Here is a 16,427-nt window from a genome sequence, read left to right as displayed (position 1 = left end):
AATATTGTCATGCAACAGCTTCACAATAGGGATATTTAAGTTGTGAATATATGTCTTTTGACAGAGACAGTCAATATAAATCTGTAGACTGGTCTTGTGCCAGTTGGGTCCTTCAGTGCTACTATATGCTGATTTACAAGTGTGGGAGTGTTCTAAAAAGCAAAGGTCTGCTAAGGAGACTTTATGTATTTACAGTTCACAATCATACACACTAGGAGGAGCTCCAGCACAACTCTTTACCTGAAAAGCCATCGGCAGTTCAATAAGATAGAGATCGACGTAGTCAAGCTGTAAAATTTTTAATGTCTTCTCTAGAGTGGGACGCACCATTTCTGGTGGGTGGCATGTATTCCACAACTAGGGCAAAAAGAAGGAAAAAAGAAAAAGAAATCAGGATCTCTCCTCCTTGAAACTATGGAATACAGAAATGGAAATTTTAAAAATATACCATTTTGAGCATACTATTAAAATAAACCAGCACATATTAAATTCTAGAATAAAAAATTGCAGATTTTCCAAAAACAAACAAAAATGTAACACTTTTTCTAAGGGAATGAATACTTTGGCAAATTTTCTTTAAACAATAGCAGGAACAGGCTAAGATCCTATGACCATTTCTCTGGAAATAACTGCCACTCAAATGACTGGAACTTAATTCTGAGTAGAAATGTATAAAAATATGCTGCAAAGGATTATCTACAGGGGGGTAAGAATTAAACAGTCAACACATGAAATTGCTTATAAGTTATCATCATTATTTTAATTGGTTAACCTTCAGAAGAACCTCCAACTTCTTGAATCGTTGATATGCTTCCACCTTCTTTTGCAATGTGACGCCAAGCGTTGCCTTTCAAAGGATGCTATGACCTTTGATACGATGAAAGTGGCACATTCTAGGTGATGTAAACATTCAGTGAAGCCCATAGAAAAAGGGATGTTGCATTGTTATCCAGATATTTCAAAACAAGTATAGTTTCATCGTACAGGAGACCCTTTCTGTGTTCCTTTGGGCCACAACAGCTATATTCCATACAGTGTAATATGAAAGGAGAACACAACTCTGCTGATCTATGATATAACCCCAGAATACTGTGCTGAAATCCCATTAATTCCAGTTGTGGTTAGTAAAGATGTAGTTTATCAAAAGGAAGGTATCGGGTATCCTTGAAGTGTTTGAGATTAGAACTCCCAATGTCCCCCTCTGGCCACCATGCTGATAAGAGCTAATGGAAGTTTAGCCCCAAACATCTGGAAGGTACTCAGGTTGTTTCCCCCACCAGCCACAAATGATAATGTTGATATAATGGGAGGTGGGAATTCCAAAATAATTGTAACAATGCATTTTTCATTTCCCAGACTTGCAGATCACCTTTTAATGACAAAGGTTACAATCCTATCTTAGTGAACTCAATGGGATTTACTTTTGGACACAAACATAGATATAGGATTGCATTGCCTGATTGTGAGCCAACTCTTGGCTTCACTGCACCATTTTCAAATTTATATGAAAAACAACTTCTACAAAAAATATCCCTTCTGGGAGAAGCCAGGAACTGTGTTGAACTTATTTTTTGTTTGTATCCTGGATGTTTAAAATAAGGTTTTCTTTCATAATTGTTCTTTTTCCTTTATTTTTTTCTATCAGTTGTGTATGTCGTGATCTATTTGGTAAAGTTCATTGTCACATGTCGCAATGAGAATGCGAGAAAGCTGCCAGATCACTCTTCTGCTAAGGTTGTCACTTTATCAGGAACATTGATAAAATTTTAACTTCATGAAAAGGATGATCTGTAAAATTTCCTTTGGGGGCGAAATGACTGCCACCCCCAGTAAAAGCCAACTAACATCAACAGAATTGGCTACTGATGGAAGAGAGTGGAACCCTCAGAGATCTTCGCCTAAATCACTACTTTCCACTAGCAAGTATTTTAGGTCATGCATGAGCATCATTCCCACAGGTCTTCTAAATTATCTGGGGTGCCTTGTTTCACCAATTCATCTCCCAATTTGTCAGCAACTCCCTCACTAAATTGGTAAATCAGAGGCAGATATTTCCATCCCACATCTCTAGCAAATAATTTAAAATCCTATATGTACAATACGTCCACACTCTCCGCTGACCTTGCCTGAGTTTGTAAGTTTCACAGCTAGCAGCCAGGAGCCTCATGAAATCATCAAAGGAACCTCTCAATCTTTGCATGAAGTTTTGATAATTGTCCAGCACTGATTTGTTGCCCTTAGTTATAGATATGGCCCATCAGGTTGTCCCTTTTTTCAGCAAACTCAGCATGATGCAATCTGAGGGCAACTCCGCTGGTCAACCTGCCATCTTCCTGAGCCACTTCCAAATGTTATCTTCTTTCTCAGGTTTAAAAAATGTTTCAGCCTCCTTTGCCCAGGTAATGGTTTTTGCATATTTCCATCAAGGTCATCTACTCTCTATAACTGTATATTGTACGTATATATAAGTGTACTGATTAAAAAACACCCTTTTCAAATGCAAAGGCCATGGCTATTGCCAGGACAGTATGCTCTCCAGATGTATTGAAACATAGCCCCCATTATCTAGAATCAAATAAGCCATTGTGCCAAGTATGGCCAGTGAGAAGTTCCCCATCGTTCAATAACTTAGGGTCATGTGCTCATCAAACTGAATGGTGAGAGATTCAGAGCAAAGAAAAGGTTGCCACTGGGATTCCACACATAATTCAAGCTGTTGGCTAAGGTCACTAATGCCCTGAAATGGCTCTGAATCAAAATGCACTAAGAACCACCCACTCCAGATATGTTAAGTTCACCAACTGCCATTTTGCTTGGAGGATTTTGGGAACTGTTCCACATGTCTGTAGGATGACCATATTGGGAAAGACCGATTAACTCCCATGTAAATCTCAATTCATAGAAAGCAGGACTGGGGGAGATTTGGAGTTGAACTTAGGGACCCCACACTTAAGGCATTCTCCCTCTCCCAGCTTCCCTTTTCCTGAAGGAACAGAGAGGGAGATCCAGCCAGCTAACCAGCAGGAGAAGGATAGGATCCCATCTGAATTTTTAAAATAAAGTGTGTAATTGAATGTGGAGGCTCCAAGATGCCTCTCATCAACATCCCTGGGAAGAAAAATTACACAAGCTTCTTCCAAATGCCCTTTGCCCCTATTAAATCCAGAGTTTAAGGGCAAGACTTTTGTGGACCCTTTCTATCCCTGAAATTTGCTACCTGCAATTATCTGCTGCGATGAAACACAACATTTGTAATTCTTACCCATAAGGTGAAAAGCTACCTTTTCTCCATCTGCTTTATTCATTTGCTTAACAACCTTCTATTAATCAGTTCTGACTGTTATCCTCTTCCAAAGTTTTCAAATTGCAACAACTGTTTGAAGATTGTTTTTGTCAGCTATGTGATACCACTTTTTGGCAAAAGAAAGGATAAACAACTTTGATACAAATGAAATATCAAGGAGTCATAAATCAACATTTATGAAGGAGAAAGCTATCTGCAGCAGAGGCATCATGCCTCTCATTACTAACTGCTCGAAAATGTAAACAGAGTGTTGTTGGTGGTGTTGTTATATTTTCTGTTGCCTTTTTTATATATAACTCAAGGCAGCAAACATGCCTAATACTCCTTCCTCCTCCTGTTTTCCCCACAACAACAACCCTGTGAGGTGAATGGGGCTGAGAGGGAGCAATTGGCCCAAAGTCACCCAGCCGGTTTTCACACCTAAGGCAGGACCGGAACTCGCAGTCTCCTGGTTTCTAGCCTGGAGCCTTAACCACTACACCAAACTGGCTATTGCACCGGTGCCATATTTGGAGACTTTCCAGAGGCCTCTGACTGGTTACTGAAGAAGAAAAAACTGGACCAAACAGCCTTTTGGTCAGAACTCTGCCCTTATCACATCCTCACAAATCATAACTCCTTTGCTTTGCTTGCTTGCTAAGCGCCTTGGGTGCAGTCCCAAAACATCTGGAGCACTACTTGAACACCACTGGCACTGACAAATTCACCATCAATCAATTGCAAAAAGCAGCTTCACTTGGAACAGCTTACATCCTGCGATGATACCTTTAACACCATCAAACAACATCTGCCTATTCTAGGTCCTTGGGAAGGACTTGATAGGTGGATAAAAATGCCAAATCCAGCCTAAACATCTGGCTGACTGTGTGACCAACCATAATAATAATCCCCCCCTTCCTCCTCCTCAGTATGGATAGCAATCTGGAGGGTTGCAAATATTGGGTGGCTATTCCACTAGGCCAGGTAGAACCCGAGTATGTACCCTTATGGCTGCTAAACAAAACTTGGCTGCAGAATATGTAATATTGGATCGACAGCCTACCGGGAGGAATGAGATATCTCATCTAATTTGCCTGATAGGCATTCTACAAGAGGCAAGATTAAAGTGGCTTCTAAGTCCCTATAGAAATTACAGTACAGTAAGACGTGGCTTACAGCTTCTACTGTATGAGAACCAGAAAGGCAAACATATTCAGAATTAGAAACATCTGGTGTTTGTCAGAGACTGGAAGTAGCCAGCTGAACTGGTACTATAGGGGTACCACTACAACTTAAGTTGTCTTGGTCCCATACTAAGCACCTGTTGCCATTCTATACCTAGAAATCTTTGTTTCACAACCTTTCTGACTTGCTGGTATCCTAGCAATCGCATCCCAGGAAACGCCATAAAGACCCATCTTATTGCTAATGGCTGGACATCTTTGGGTCAGTCATTCTCTCTCTCAGGTCAACCCACCTCACAGGGTTGTTGCTGTGAGGAAAATAGAAAGAAGGAGCATTATGTACACCACCTTGACTTGTGCAAAACAAAGGCAGGATACAAATTTAACAACAGCAAGAACGCCCATCTTCCACAAAAAAACCAGAAACCATCTCTTCTTATCAGGGCAACCTAGCTGGTTGAATTAAACATCAGTTTCAACCAGTAATTAAAAATGGTAACATTTCATTATTCTTTGGCAAGAGGAGACCTCTCAAAAACTGGAACCTTTGGGCTGATAATTATACAGGAAAGTTAGCCTAAGGGAGAATTTAACTAAGTGTTCATCAAAGCAGTAGCAAAATTTGGAGTAGAAGGCTAAGACTTGCATTCAACAGAATGAGCACACAAAGACCTTAACTTGAGCATAACAGGCTTACTAAATTTGTACCCATATGATATAATGCATATTGTGTCAAGGAACCTCCTTTATGGAATTGAGAAGACACCTGCCTTTTCTTGAGCAAATGATGGACCTAATGAGAGGAAATCCTATATGTTGAGATATAGCAACATGAGATTTCAATCTGTCTTACATCAACCATGCAAATGAAGTAGGTATGTACTGACCATTCTTTCAAAAATCTTTTTAACCAACCTTCAAAACTTTAAAAAAGGAAATTGATTAAATGAACTTCTCTGGGCAAGAAGAGATGGAAGATCAGTTACAAATTGCTCCTCGAAAAGTCTTATTTCTTTAACCCTTTACCTTTGTCAGATTCAGAGGCAAGATTTAATTATGCATTAAGCATCCATTGTTATTTTTATGTTTACGTTACTTATAGTGAAATAACTATGAAACTTAATGATGGAGAAAATGGGAGGAACTCAGTAATTAACCTGCACTGGCCTGTCCTTCCCTTATAGAAACTGACAATAGGAGAAATTAAAGAGTATTTCAGCAATTTTCCACTAGTCCATCAGCAGAAGGAAGTGGTCTAACAGGATGAACTTGAAAGGACTTCATTGATGAAAACGTACTTAGTGTTGCTTACAAATGTTGGATTTGTACTGAACAGGAAGAAATAAAGTGAACCTGTAAGCAAAAAAACCATCAGGATGTAGCTTTAAACAAAAAATGGCAAAACAAACAACTGAATAAATAAGAAGCTTCTGATTAATGTCACAATTGCATTTAATAACGATTGAGCCATCCACTGTAATTACTCAAAAGGAAGATGATTTTTAGGCAATTGTCCTCAAAAAAGAAAGGCTAAAACTCATCTGTCTCTTTTACCAGAATTTCAATAAATCTAAGGCGATACTCCAATTTTAAACCCAAATTATCTGGGGAAAAACTTAGAACTTTTTTCAGGAAAGCACAAGAAATGGGTGTTCCACTGTAATAAAAGACAACAAAGATTGAAATGATGAGCATGATGCTGATGACCATGATAATAATAACAACCCAAGCAATGAATCAGGTTTCAGAAAACTATAGATGTTGACCCAGAAAACAAATGCGGTGATTTGTCAGTGATGTTATTTAGATCCTCTGTAAAGCATGATCAAGCAATCAATGAAAATTCCAGAGGAAAAGACTAGTGTGGAAGCTATACATCTGTTCATAGACCTCCTGTCTCCTGATGCAATGCTACCATGGTCAAGAGAAACAGTTTTACAGTCCCAGTTAGGAGGGATAAGACACAAGAGTCTTCTTCGTTGGCTGGCAGAATGCTGTTACAACTGCCGACTGAAGCAATGGTCCCCATTAAGGAATCTTGAATTCACAGCTTCTGTCTGGAAGCTGTTAAACTAATGCTCTAAGACAGTGTTCCTCAACCTTGGCCACTTGAAGATGTGTGGACTTCAACTCCCAGAATTCCCCAGCCAATTTAATGGCTGGGAGTTATATTTAATGGTGGAGGGGAACCTGAAGACTGCAGCAGCAGAAGTAATGACACAAAATGGATGAAGCATCATACATGTCAACAGGGCTAGGATTTTCCACTGGGCGTGTGTGTTTTAATTTTTTTTAAAATGAGATATACCTGTTTCAGAGCTTATAGTTTTTGTGTGTTCTCTGCTCCAATGTGGCTATCAGTTCAGGTTTGGGGGAGCTGCAAAAAAGAGGGGTGGGTCCCTATGGGAGAATAGCAATGTGTGGTGTAAAATGCAGCTTCACTCCATGTTGCATTCCGTTTTTTCAGTAAGATAGACATGTTGCCACTAAGGCAGATGTCAATAATTGTTTGCTATCAGAAACCAGCTCCATCTTTTATCAGGAAGTTATACATTGCCTAGAACAGGGTTCCTCAATCTTGGCAACTTTAAGATGGGCAGACTTCAACTCCCAGAATTCCCCATCCAGCAAGTTGCCAAGGTTGAGGAACCCTGGTCTAGAAATTGCAACCTAATGCTCAGTCTTTATCCAATGGTTTAAAACTGACTTATTTTTTCCAAAGCTTTGCTTGATTGGTATTAATGCTTAAAGATTTTTAGAGATTCTAGAGGCCTCCTCTTCCTCTTCAAGAAAATCAAGCTTTAGACACACTGAAATGAGCCATTTCCTGTAGTCTACCACAATAGTCCTTTCCAGCATAGATCAATGAACTGCTTCAGAGACTGATCCCTTAACAGAATCTGGCTTTTATTTGCAAGGATTTTTTTTTCCTGCCTGAAAACCGGTTGTTGAAAGTGGCAGGGTCAAGGTTAATTAAAACCACATTTATACTTTCTATTCTACTCTATCAGAAGCCTTTGTAATTACAAGGAGGCTTCACCCCAACATTTTTTACCTTCTGTTCACCTCTAAACATATCTGAATTTAATTTTTAAAGAACTGCAAAAATCACACAAATGCAATACTGCCATTAGGGGATTTTAGGAAGCAAAATAGAGATTTTAAGTTTCTGCAAGGCTTTGGGCACTCATTTTGCTTCTTAAAAGCCCCCAACACCTCCAACAGGCCCCAAATTTTGCTTCAAGTCACTCAGATGATATGACAACTTCTGCCCTTTCACAGTCCCTTAGAGATGAAAGCAATTTTTAAAAAATGTCCAGTCCCCAGCTCCAAGGAAATCCATCCCTGTTCTTACCCCCAACAAAGTTTTATTGACCTCTTTAAATCTCAGGTTGTAATGACTCATTTATTTTTCTGCAGCCTATTCTTAAGCCATGTGTTTATAAGACTGCAGTAGCTTCAAATTTTTAATATAGTGGGGCAGGATATTTCTTTTATTATCAGTAAAGTGACAATATTCTTGTCACTGTACTTCCCCCCCCTGTTGTGGGGCAATATATAGTGGGGCAGGATGTCTCCCCCCTATTGTGGGGGAGATGGGTGGGGGAGAAATCCAACAACAAATAAATAAATATTTTCTTGGGAAAAAATAAAGCATAAACCTGAAAAAGGGGCAAATCTGAAAGTGGTTCATAAGGATTAAAAAAATAATTTTTTACGTTTATAACTTTGCTTTACAAAAGAAAATTCAAGAGCAAAACCAAGGAAATAAATAATTAAATTAAATAAATCCAAAGGACAGCATTCTGAAATAAATGACTGTCCTTTATAATAAAGGACATATGGTCACTGTAATTATCAGTGACTTTTATTGTTACTTATATTGTAAACTGCACTGGGAGGATTCCTGCTATAAAAAGGCAGCCTAAAGTTTCCTCTAAAATAATCAGTAATATAAAATTGGCTACAGAGCTACAACAGAAGGAAGGAATAAGAATGCAGGATCTTTGCCATGAAGTAGGGTTAGGATCTAACTTATCTGCTCCCTGAGCTTTCTCTCTGATCTGAGAAAAACAGAAAAGGAAGAAAAAAAAATGCTGGTTCAAGCAACAGTATGCTTCATCCTTATTCCAAGGAAAAAAATTGATTCCAACTTCTTACTTTGCCACAATAAAATAGGTCTTCGCGCTTGATCTTCCCCTCTGCAATTTTCTCCCGTATGGCCTGTCCAACTTCATCTTCGTTGTGATACACAAAAGCCCCATCAATATGACGATAACCGGCATCAATGGCTGTTTTCACTGATTCAGCACAAGTGCCTTTGGGAGTCTGTAAATTAGAAGTCAGAGGAAATGTGAGTAGAACTTTTCACAGGGGCATCCACCAGAGAACTGATACTAAGAGCAAAGTGATGTAGATACACACATCACACAAATAAGCCTACAATATACAATATATAACACTTGCCTCCCTTGCCCACCCTCATGAATGCCCCAGAAGGACATGTAGTCACCGGGAGCTCAGGTGAACAAAGGAACATTTCAAAGGAAATGTTACCTGTAATGTAGTTCTCTGAGTCTGGAAATCAAAGGGCCATTTGCACAATATGGCAAGGCCACAACAGATGTACATTCCTTCAATATCCGGCAAGTGAGTTGTAACATCTTCATTGTATCAAAAGGCAGAGGAAGAGGATCAAAGGCATCAAGGAGGCCCACCTTAACATTCTCACTGATAAATGGGGACTAAAGTACGCATACCCAGTTTCCAAGGTTTTGTAACTTAACCCTTCTTTCCTTTCAATAAATGTGAGTAATGAGACTTTATGAGAATCCAGCTTTCTTGATTGTAAGTGGCTGCTAAGGGCCTGACCTTCCTTTACAGGATATCTTCGGCTTCTACCATCTCCGAGTCAAGTGTGACATACAATGGCTTCTTTTAAGACTTGATTTCTGCATATGTTGAAATTCTTTTTTTTTTTACACATCAATTAAAGATACAGGACTATAAACATATCTATATATTTGCATCTGGCCACTCTAAGAAATGCAGTTTCTCTGTAGAGGTCTATTCAAATCAAGCAGAAGTATCTTCCAGATGCTTAATATTTTGCTACTTGGTAGAAATTCACCTAGGGTTTAACATACACACACAAAGGCACATTCTCCTTGTAATTGGAATTTTTAAATGGCATTTTTAAAAAAAGATCTACCGTCTTAGTTTAGATCCAGACACCCTTAAAGTAGCATATAACAATAAACCCAGAAAACTAAGAAGAGGTTGAAAAGGATTTAAAATTCTATTCAGAAGAGGACTGTCCAATTAAAGGAACTCACACTGCAATCCTGTATGGATTTTACCCAAGGCTGAGCCTGGATAGATTAAGTAGGGCTTACTTTTGAGTAAATATGCATAGAATTGCAATTCTATGCTTTTTCACTAGAACATCTGTTCCGTTAAAAATTAAGTCGGGCTTACTTTCAGGCAAGCAAGCACAGGACAACACTATTAACCCAACAGATTGCAATCTATTATCTGGTGATTAATTAAAAGAAGCATAAATCTGCATATTGGAGAACAACAACCTCCTCCCCAAGTCAACAGCATAAAACTACTCTTCTTTATCATTAATTCTGCTTTTAATTTTGCTGATTTTGGTTAGTCCTAATAAATGTATTTCCATATTATCAATTTTTCAAATGAACCAACATAGCTACTTTTTTTTTTTCTTCATTTCTAGGTGGTGACTGCTAAGAGTTACCCATACTCCTTCTTTGAAGGGGCATTCCTCCTTTTATTTTTACACAGAACAGTATACATCTTCAGAGATGGTCTGCCAGATTTTATAAGCACTTGTGTGCTAACAACCACTTAGGGAAAGCATGCAGACACATAGTTTCTGGAATTCTTTCTGACCCTTTGATAACAGTTTTGCTCCAGGTTACATGACTGGGAGAGAGAAGGCCATAGAATGGAGGACTCAGCAACATTCCAAGCCCATAGGAGAAAGTTGGGGGAATCTTTACGGGAATATTTTTTCTTGCACCCCTCCAGCCATTTTCAAGTCTGACCCATTTTCATGTCTGAAAATTACCAGCCCTTTCTGTCACACCAAATTTGGTCCCATTCTGTTCAGGTTTTGAAGAGTTATCTTGCTAGTTGAGAGACAAAGCTCTTTACATAATACCTTTCCAATACTGCATCGGGCTGCAAAACTGCTACCTGACTAGGGACTAATCCAGTGTTTCTCATCCTTAGCAACTTTAAGATGTGTAGACTTCAACTCCCAGAATTCCTCAGCCAGCTGAAACACTGGATTAGTCAACCATGAAGATTTCTATACATGCCCTTCCCATGAAGAGATCTCTCTCCTTTATACCAACACAGAAAAGAATGCCTCTTCAAATTTACATAAGTCTATGTTAAAAATATGTTAAAATGTGATTAATTGGGACTTGACCATCTAACATCATTTCTAATCTTTTAATTAAATAGAATGAAGACTGAATCTTCAAGGTTTTATATATATGTATATGTATATGTATTTGTATATGTATATTATTTATTTGTTTTATTCAATTTACATGGCCATCCACCTCACAACAGCAACTCTGGGCAGCTAACACAATATAAAACATCAGTACAAATAACAGAAAGCAAATAACAAAATAAAAACATAAAATGGTGGATAACCACAGATAACCAAACATCATGGGCTCAATTATTCTCCTGACCCCCATGCCCAGGGAAACAGCCAAGTCTTAAGAGCCTTCCAAAAGGCCAGCAGGATTGGGACCAACCTAACTTTAAGTGGTACAGTGTTCCAAAAAGCAGATACTGTGACAGAAAAGGCCTGCTTCCCAGGTCCCGCTAGGTGACATTCTATAATTGATTGGACCCAGAGCATACTCTTCCTCCCAGATCTGATGGGAGGGGTAGAAATAATTGGTGGTCTCTCAAACAGCCATGGTCCCATGCTATGAATGGATGGACCTACCACCTAACAAAAGGGTGCTATTTCCATCAAGATCCTTTGCCTAAATGCAAACTACCAGCTCTAAGTATGCAAAAATCTAGATGACCACTAGATATTGCCAAAGAAAAATAAGAATTTCTAGTGTTTTGTTGCCACCCAGTAGTCACTAGGATTTTTGCAGCCCAGATTTGGTAATTCTACCTACTGTAGTAACAATCTTCCTGAACATAGTAGGCATCCTACTTTTTTTTTTTTTAAAAAAAAGCAACTTACAATAAGTGCCTTAATTAATGGGTAGCGAACCTGTAACCTTTCATATATAGACTGTCTGCTTTCACATGATAGACTGAAATTCATCAGGCAACAAGCTTCCATCGGAAAGCTTCCAGATGTGGATGGACTAACTCTCATCAGTACCAATCCCATGGTCAGTGATAAAAGATTATGGAAATTATAGTTAGGAATATGAGACGCCAGACGGTTTTTTTTTTTTTTTGCTTGGCAGAAATAATGACTTCTGATGGAAGCTTTTTGCCTGATGAATTTCAGTCTATCATGTCAAGGCAGGCAGTCTACATCAGAGAAGGAAAGTGGCAGCTACATCAGAAAAGTTTATTTTGTTCTTCCCCTACTTAAGCTCATTTACAGGAAAGTATTTTGCTAGCAGATGCATAATGCTGAAGCCTTGATGTTGGCACATGGTATTTGGCTCAACAATATTACTGAAGCACATAAAAACTGGACATCTTAGTTCTCCTTTCTCAATACTAAAGATCTAGTAGAGGGATAGGGGCATAATTCCCATAAGTGGAATACAGTAACTGAAGGGCAGAATTTATGCAAAAGAAAGGGAGGGGAAGTTGCACTGTATGCTGGAAATATCCACACTGGCTCAGAAACACAAGTGAATCAACTTGGCAATACTGCAGGAAGCATCAGGATAAAAACAAGTGGAGGAATGAAAAAGTGGTACCGTTGTTGGAATCTACTATCATTTTCCCCAAAGCAAGGAGATGATATAATTATGCTTTTCAAAAGCAAATTGCAGATCTTTCAAAGGGGTGCAAAGTAGTGATGATGGGGACAATAATTACCCTGACATCTGATGAGAAATAAACTCGGCCAAACATGGTCTTTCCAGGAAATTCCTGATTTGTGTTGCTGACAACTTTCTCTTAGAGGATGACACAAGAGGATCAGTTAGCCTTGACCTGATACTAACCAACATGTGAGGCTTATGGACTTTCTTCACTACTGAGTTAACAGTCTATCTACTCACCCATGAGTCAGAAGAAAACAATTCCAGCATGACATTTCCTGTTCCCATTTTGAACCTTATCCTGCCCCTATTGTATCCTTTCTGAGCCACTGCCAAATGGGGGTGTTTCAATTTTTGCACATGCTTCTTCTGACAGGCCAAGCAATCTTTTTAATCACCTGATTTGGTTGCCCATCTTCTTCAGCATCTCGCAAACCGACGGGAAGGTACCACAACAGGTCTAGACTGTTTTGTGCGTTCCTCATTCTATATCCCACTCTGTCACAACCCATGCATACATACCGATCGTTATATTCGCTTTGGGGGTGAGCAAAAGTACACAGAAAGTAGTAATTTCCTACCATATCCAAGTAGGAGGTATATTCACTGTACTCATACATATTCAGGATATGCAGGGAGTAAGGGAGGCATCTTGACAGAACTATGCAAGAATCGATACCTAGGCAAAGAGGGTTGAAACGTGATTTAAGTCCTGTGAAACAAGATAATATTCAGAAACAACTCAGGCAAACACTTCCCTGATTCTCTGAAGTACAGGGATGAGGGGAAGTACAGCATAATCAGACTTGCAAGATTCTATTATTATAGCCTATATCAATATAGTGTTATTCCAGTCTTCCTGTGGAGTTGATTTTCTGGTCTGATCTCCCTAATGGGCCTGTTTAATAAGTTTAACAAATAGCCATTAAAGTTTAATAAATTGCAATTAAAAATGAATTGCCAAAGGAGCTGAATTACTGACCACAATTCTTAGGAGAGGGGCCTTTTATTCAGGATTTATCTTCCCTTTCCATCCTTTCAGTGTTGTTCTATTTCAATCTTGCATAAAGCAAGAAAAAGTGAGCTGGAGCAGTCTAGCACTCTTGCACAAATTTGCCAGACCACTGATACACTAGTCTCCCCTGCTTCATCCTGTTGCTTACATTTAAAAAATAATATAAAGTTTCCTTCAAGTCAAACTGGAGTCCTGGTAACTACCTGAACATGTCCATGAATTTCCTTGGCCACGATCAAGGGACTCGTTTGAATTTACACATAAGCTAGTGTTTGCTTTTGGTTAAGTGCCTAAATCCTGCTGTTAGTTTTTATAAACCATGGTTTGTGTTGGTATATTTGAATCCAACCATAAGCAAATCATAGCTTATCACACAATGTGATGTGATCTCACGCTTGGTTGACAGATCATGCCGTAACATAATACGACTTCCTTGATTGTAACTTAGCATGTTATGTGAACCTTGTGGTTTGTAAACCATGGCTTATGATTTAACACAAAGCTTAGTCAACAAAGCAGAGTTAACCAAACCACAGCTTAGCATTATGCATGAATGAGGTCACAGAGTGTAAGCATCAGGAGTTTTGGTCAACTTTTAAGATGGCCCAAAGAAGAGGATCATCTCCGATACTTAGCACATGGTATCAAGACACATGCGCAGATACACGGTCTCTTTTGGCAATTGGTTTTGGCATTTAGTTCAGGAAGCTCCAAGAATTAGGGTGATGAGATCTGGTCTTTTGTTTTAGAAACATTCCTTTGAAAGCAAAAGGGTTTGACACATTTATTCACGCTCTCCCTTTTCAGCATAAACCTCTTTTGGCTTAACAGCAGCAAAGAAGCTTTAGATAAAGTGGCCAGAGTCCAATTTTCTGAAGAGTGCTTGTAGATACCAAGGGACTCCTCCAAGTTCTCTGTAGATTATCTTCCTAGATTACAGTCTTACAAAAGAATTGTGTTATTATACAGGTCCTAAGTCAGAGGATGAGTTAGGAATTTTCAGCTCGTCATTCATACTCTGCAGCAACTCCATAGGGTTTGTTTGGATTGGATTTGATGTGTGGTAGAAAGTCATCCAAGCAAGGTTATTAACAAATCAAGATTAAGCAAATAATGGCTTGCCATGGTGGGCAAATCCAACCATTGACTTGACTTCAACAATTCTTCTGCTGCAGAGAAATGTCCATTTCTCTGATGCTAGTAAAATAAGTTCCCTTAGGACAATTTAAAATGATTACTCATTCATTAAAAATCAGTAAGATATCCCCAAATTGTCAAGGGCTCCAGGAAAGGTTCTTTCTCAATCTTTTGCCCTCTGTTTTTATTTCTTTCTGGGTTTTTTTTCTCTTAATAACAGCAACTAGAGATGCCAAGAACTGAACCTGGGACTTTCAGTAATTCAAACCTGTTTCTTTTATTGAAATGTAGTATTGAGCAATATTCAATGATTCTTTCTCCAATAGCATTCTGGCTGTTATAATTTCTTTATAAGCACCTAATGTTATTTGTCATAGGCAGAGTTTCTAGCTTTTTTTTGTTTTTAGACTAATTTCTTGAGTAAAACTTCAAGATGCCCAGCCAAAAGCATGTTGAATCTTTTGCCATCACTTAAGGGCTGTGACAAGAAAAGCTATGGCACTAACTTTGTTAGCCTATGTCCAGGCAGTTGGTTGAAGGCACAGAAGTTAAGAGGGACAACACTAATCACAGGCCAATCGAGAGACCCATTCAATTCCCATAAATTCCTTCCAGTTTGTGGCTAAGTATTTTCTATGCTAGTTGAGCAACTAAGCATCACATCACATAATACGGAGGAACACTCAGGAAGTATTTGTAGAGGACAGAGAATTTGCAATCACTTTGAAAGAACAAAAATCAGAAGGCGTCTAGTAACACCTTTTCAGACGAATACTGTACATTTTATTAAAAGCATCAGCTTTCCTGAGCCACCAATGCACAGCGGCCTTTTTTCCCTTTTAATGCTCCCTTTCCATTAAAAAGGAATGCAGACAATGGCAGAAAACAACAACCCTGCAGCAGTTGCAGTTTGTCATTTTCCTCCTTTCTAACAAATAAGTTCACTCCATATATAAGAAGAAAGCTTGTTTGTCAAGGAAAAAAGGAAACTGTTCTAGATTTTTCTCTCAAACATGCTGTTTTTCTGCAGGCAAGATACTTTTCTTCCCATCGAAATTGAAATACACAGGATTAAGTGCAAGACTGACGGAGTCAGAGTACAAATTAAGGATTAGCCCTCTCTGGATCCTGGCCTTCCTCTTCCTCTCTAGCCCACACTTCTTAATTTCATCTTAGATAAGAAAATCAAGAAGCTAAACAAGGACAGGATACCTGGAGGCCTCAAGAGACATTGGGCAAGGCTATCCAAAAAAGTAAAAGAAAGGGGAAAAAAGTAAAAGAAAAATAGAAAAGAAAGAAAAATTGGGAGGCCTCAAGATATATTGCATTACAACTCCCGTCATTCTCATTCAACTCTACTCAGAAGCTTCTGGTCTTGAAAAGTCCTTGGCATGGAGCTGCTTTTCTACAAAGTTTCATAATCTGATGATGGGAAAATCCAAGATATCAATTGACATCACAGATCAAATATAGGCCTGGCAAGCCAACCTTTCTTAATTTGCCCCCAACATCTGATGTGTTGGACAACAATACCTTTCATGCTCAGCCAACATAGTTATTCTCCAAAGCTGCTGGAGTCTTGGGAGGTACGACATAAGGAATATAGATGGTGGCTCATCTCCTGAAATGCAACTTGGTCAGCAAAATCATAAGTCACAAGATGCTGAGGCAAGGGATAAGAAATCCACAAGTTTTATTAACTGTGAAATGCTGAGTAACCTTACTGTCTGGCTGCCAGAATCATTGTTTTAAGATGGACAGCCAGATAAATTGTTTAAATCAACACAAATCTA

The 16,427-nt window shown here is 38.8% G+C and overlaps 1 protein-coding gene across 2 annotated transcripts in view; it reads right to left on the bottom strand.

Annotated features, from left to right (window-relative positions):
• The window catches only part of AKR1D1 (aldo-keto reductase family 1 member D1), a 59,585-nt gene that overhangs the window by 20,520 nt on the left and 22,638 nt on the right, over window positions 1-16,427 (bottom strand). Inside the window, exons 1-3 of one of the 2 annotated variants that reach the window (XM_088141128.1) lie at window positions 13,064-13,156; window positions 8,629-8,796; window positions 241-357 (exon numbers count right to left, since the gene is read on the bottom strand). In XM_088141128.1, coding sequence (XP_087997254.1) covers window positions 241-357; window positions 8,629-8,796; window positions 13,064-13,102 — 324 coding nt within the window. In that variant the 5' untranslated portion in view covers window positions 13,103-13,156. Of the gene's footprint in view, window positions 1-240; window positions 358-8,628; window positions 8,797-13,063; window positions 13,157-16,427 lie in introns of those variants that run through there. The other variant, XM_088141126.1, reaches the window with a different exon arrangement.

Source organism: Python bivittatus, unplaced genomic scaffold (genome assembly GCF_059951505.1).
Source record: "Python bivittatus isolate LINGU-HERP-01145 unplaced genomic scaffold, Pbiv_v1 ctg000330_np1212, whole genome shotgun sequence".
Taxonomy (NCBI): Eukaryota; Metazoa; Chordata; class Lepidosauria; order Squamata; family Pythonidae; genus Python; species Python bivittatus.
This window is presented reverse-complemented; position numbering and strand designations above follow the sequence as displayed.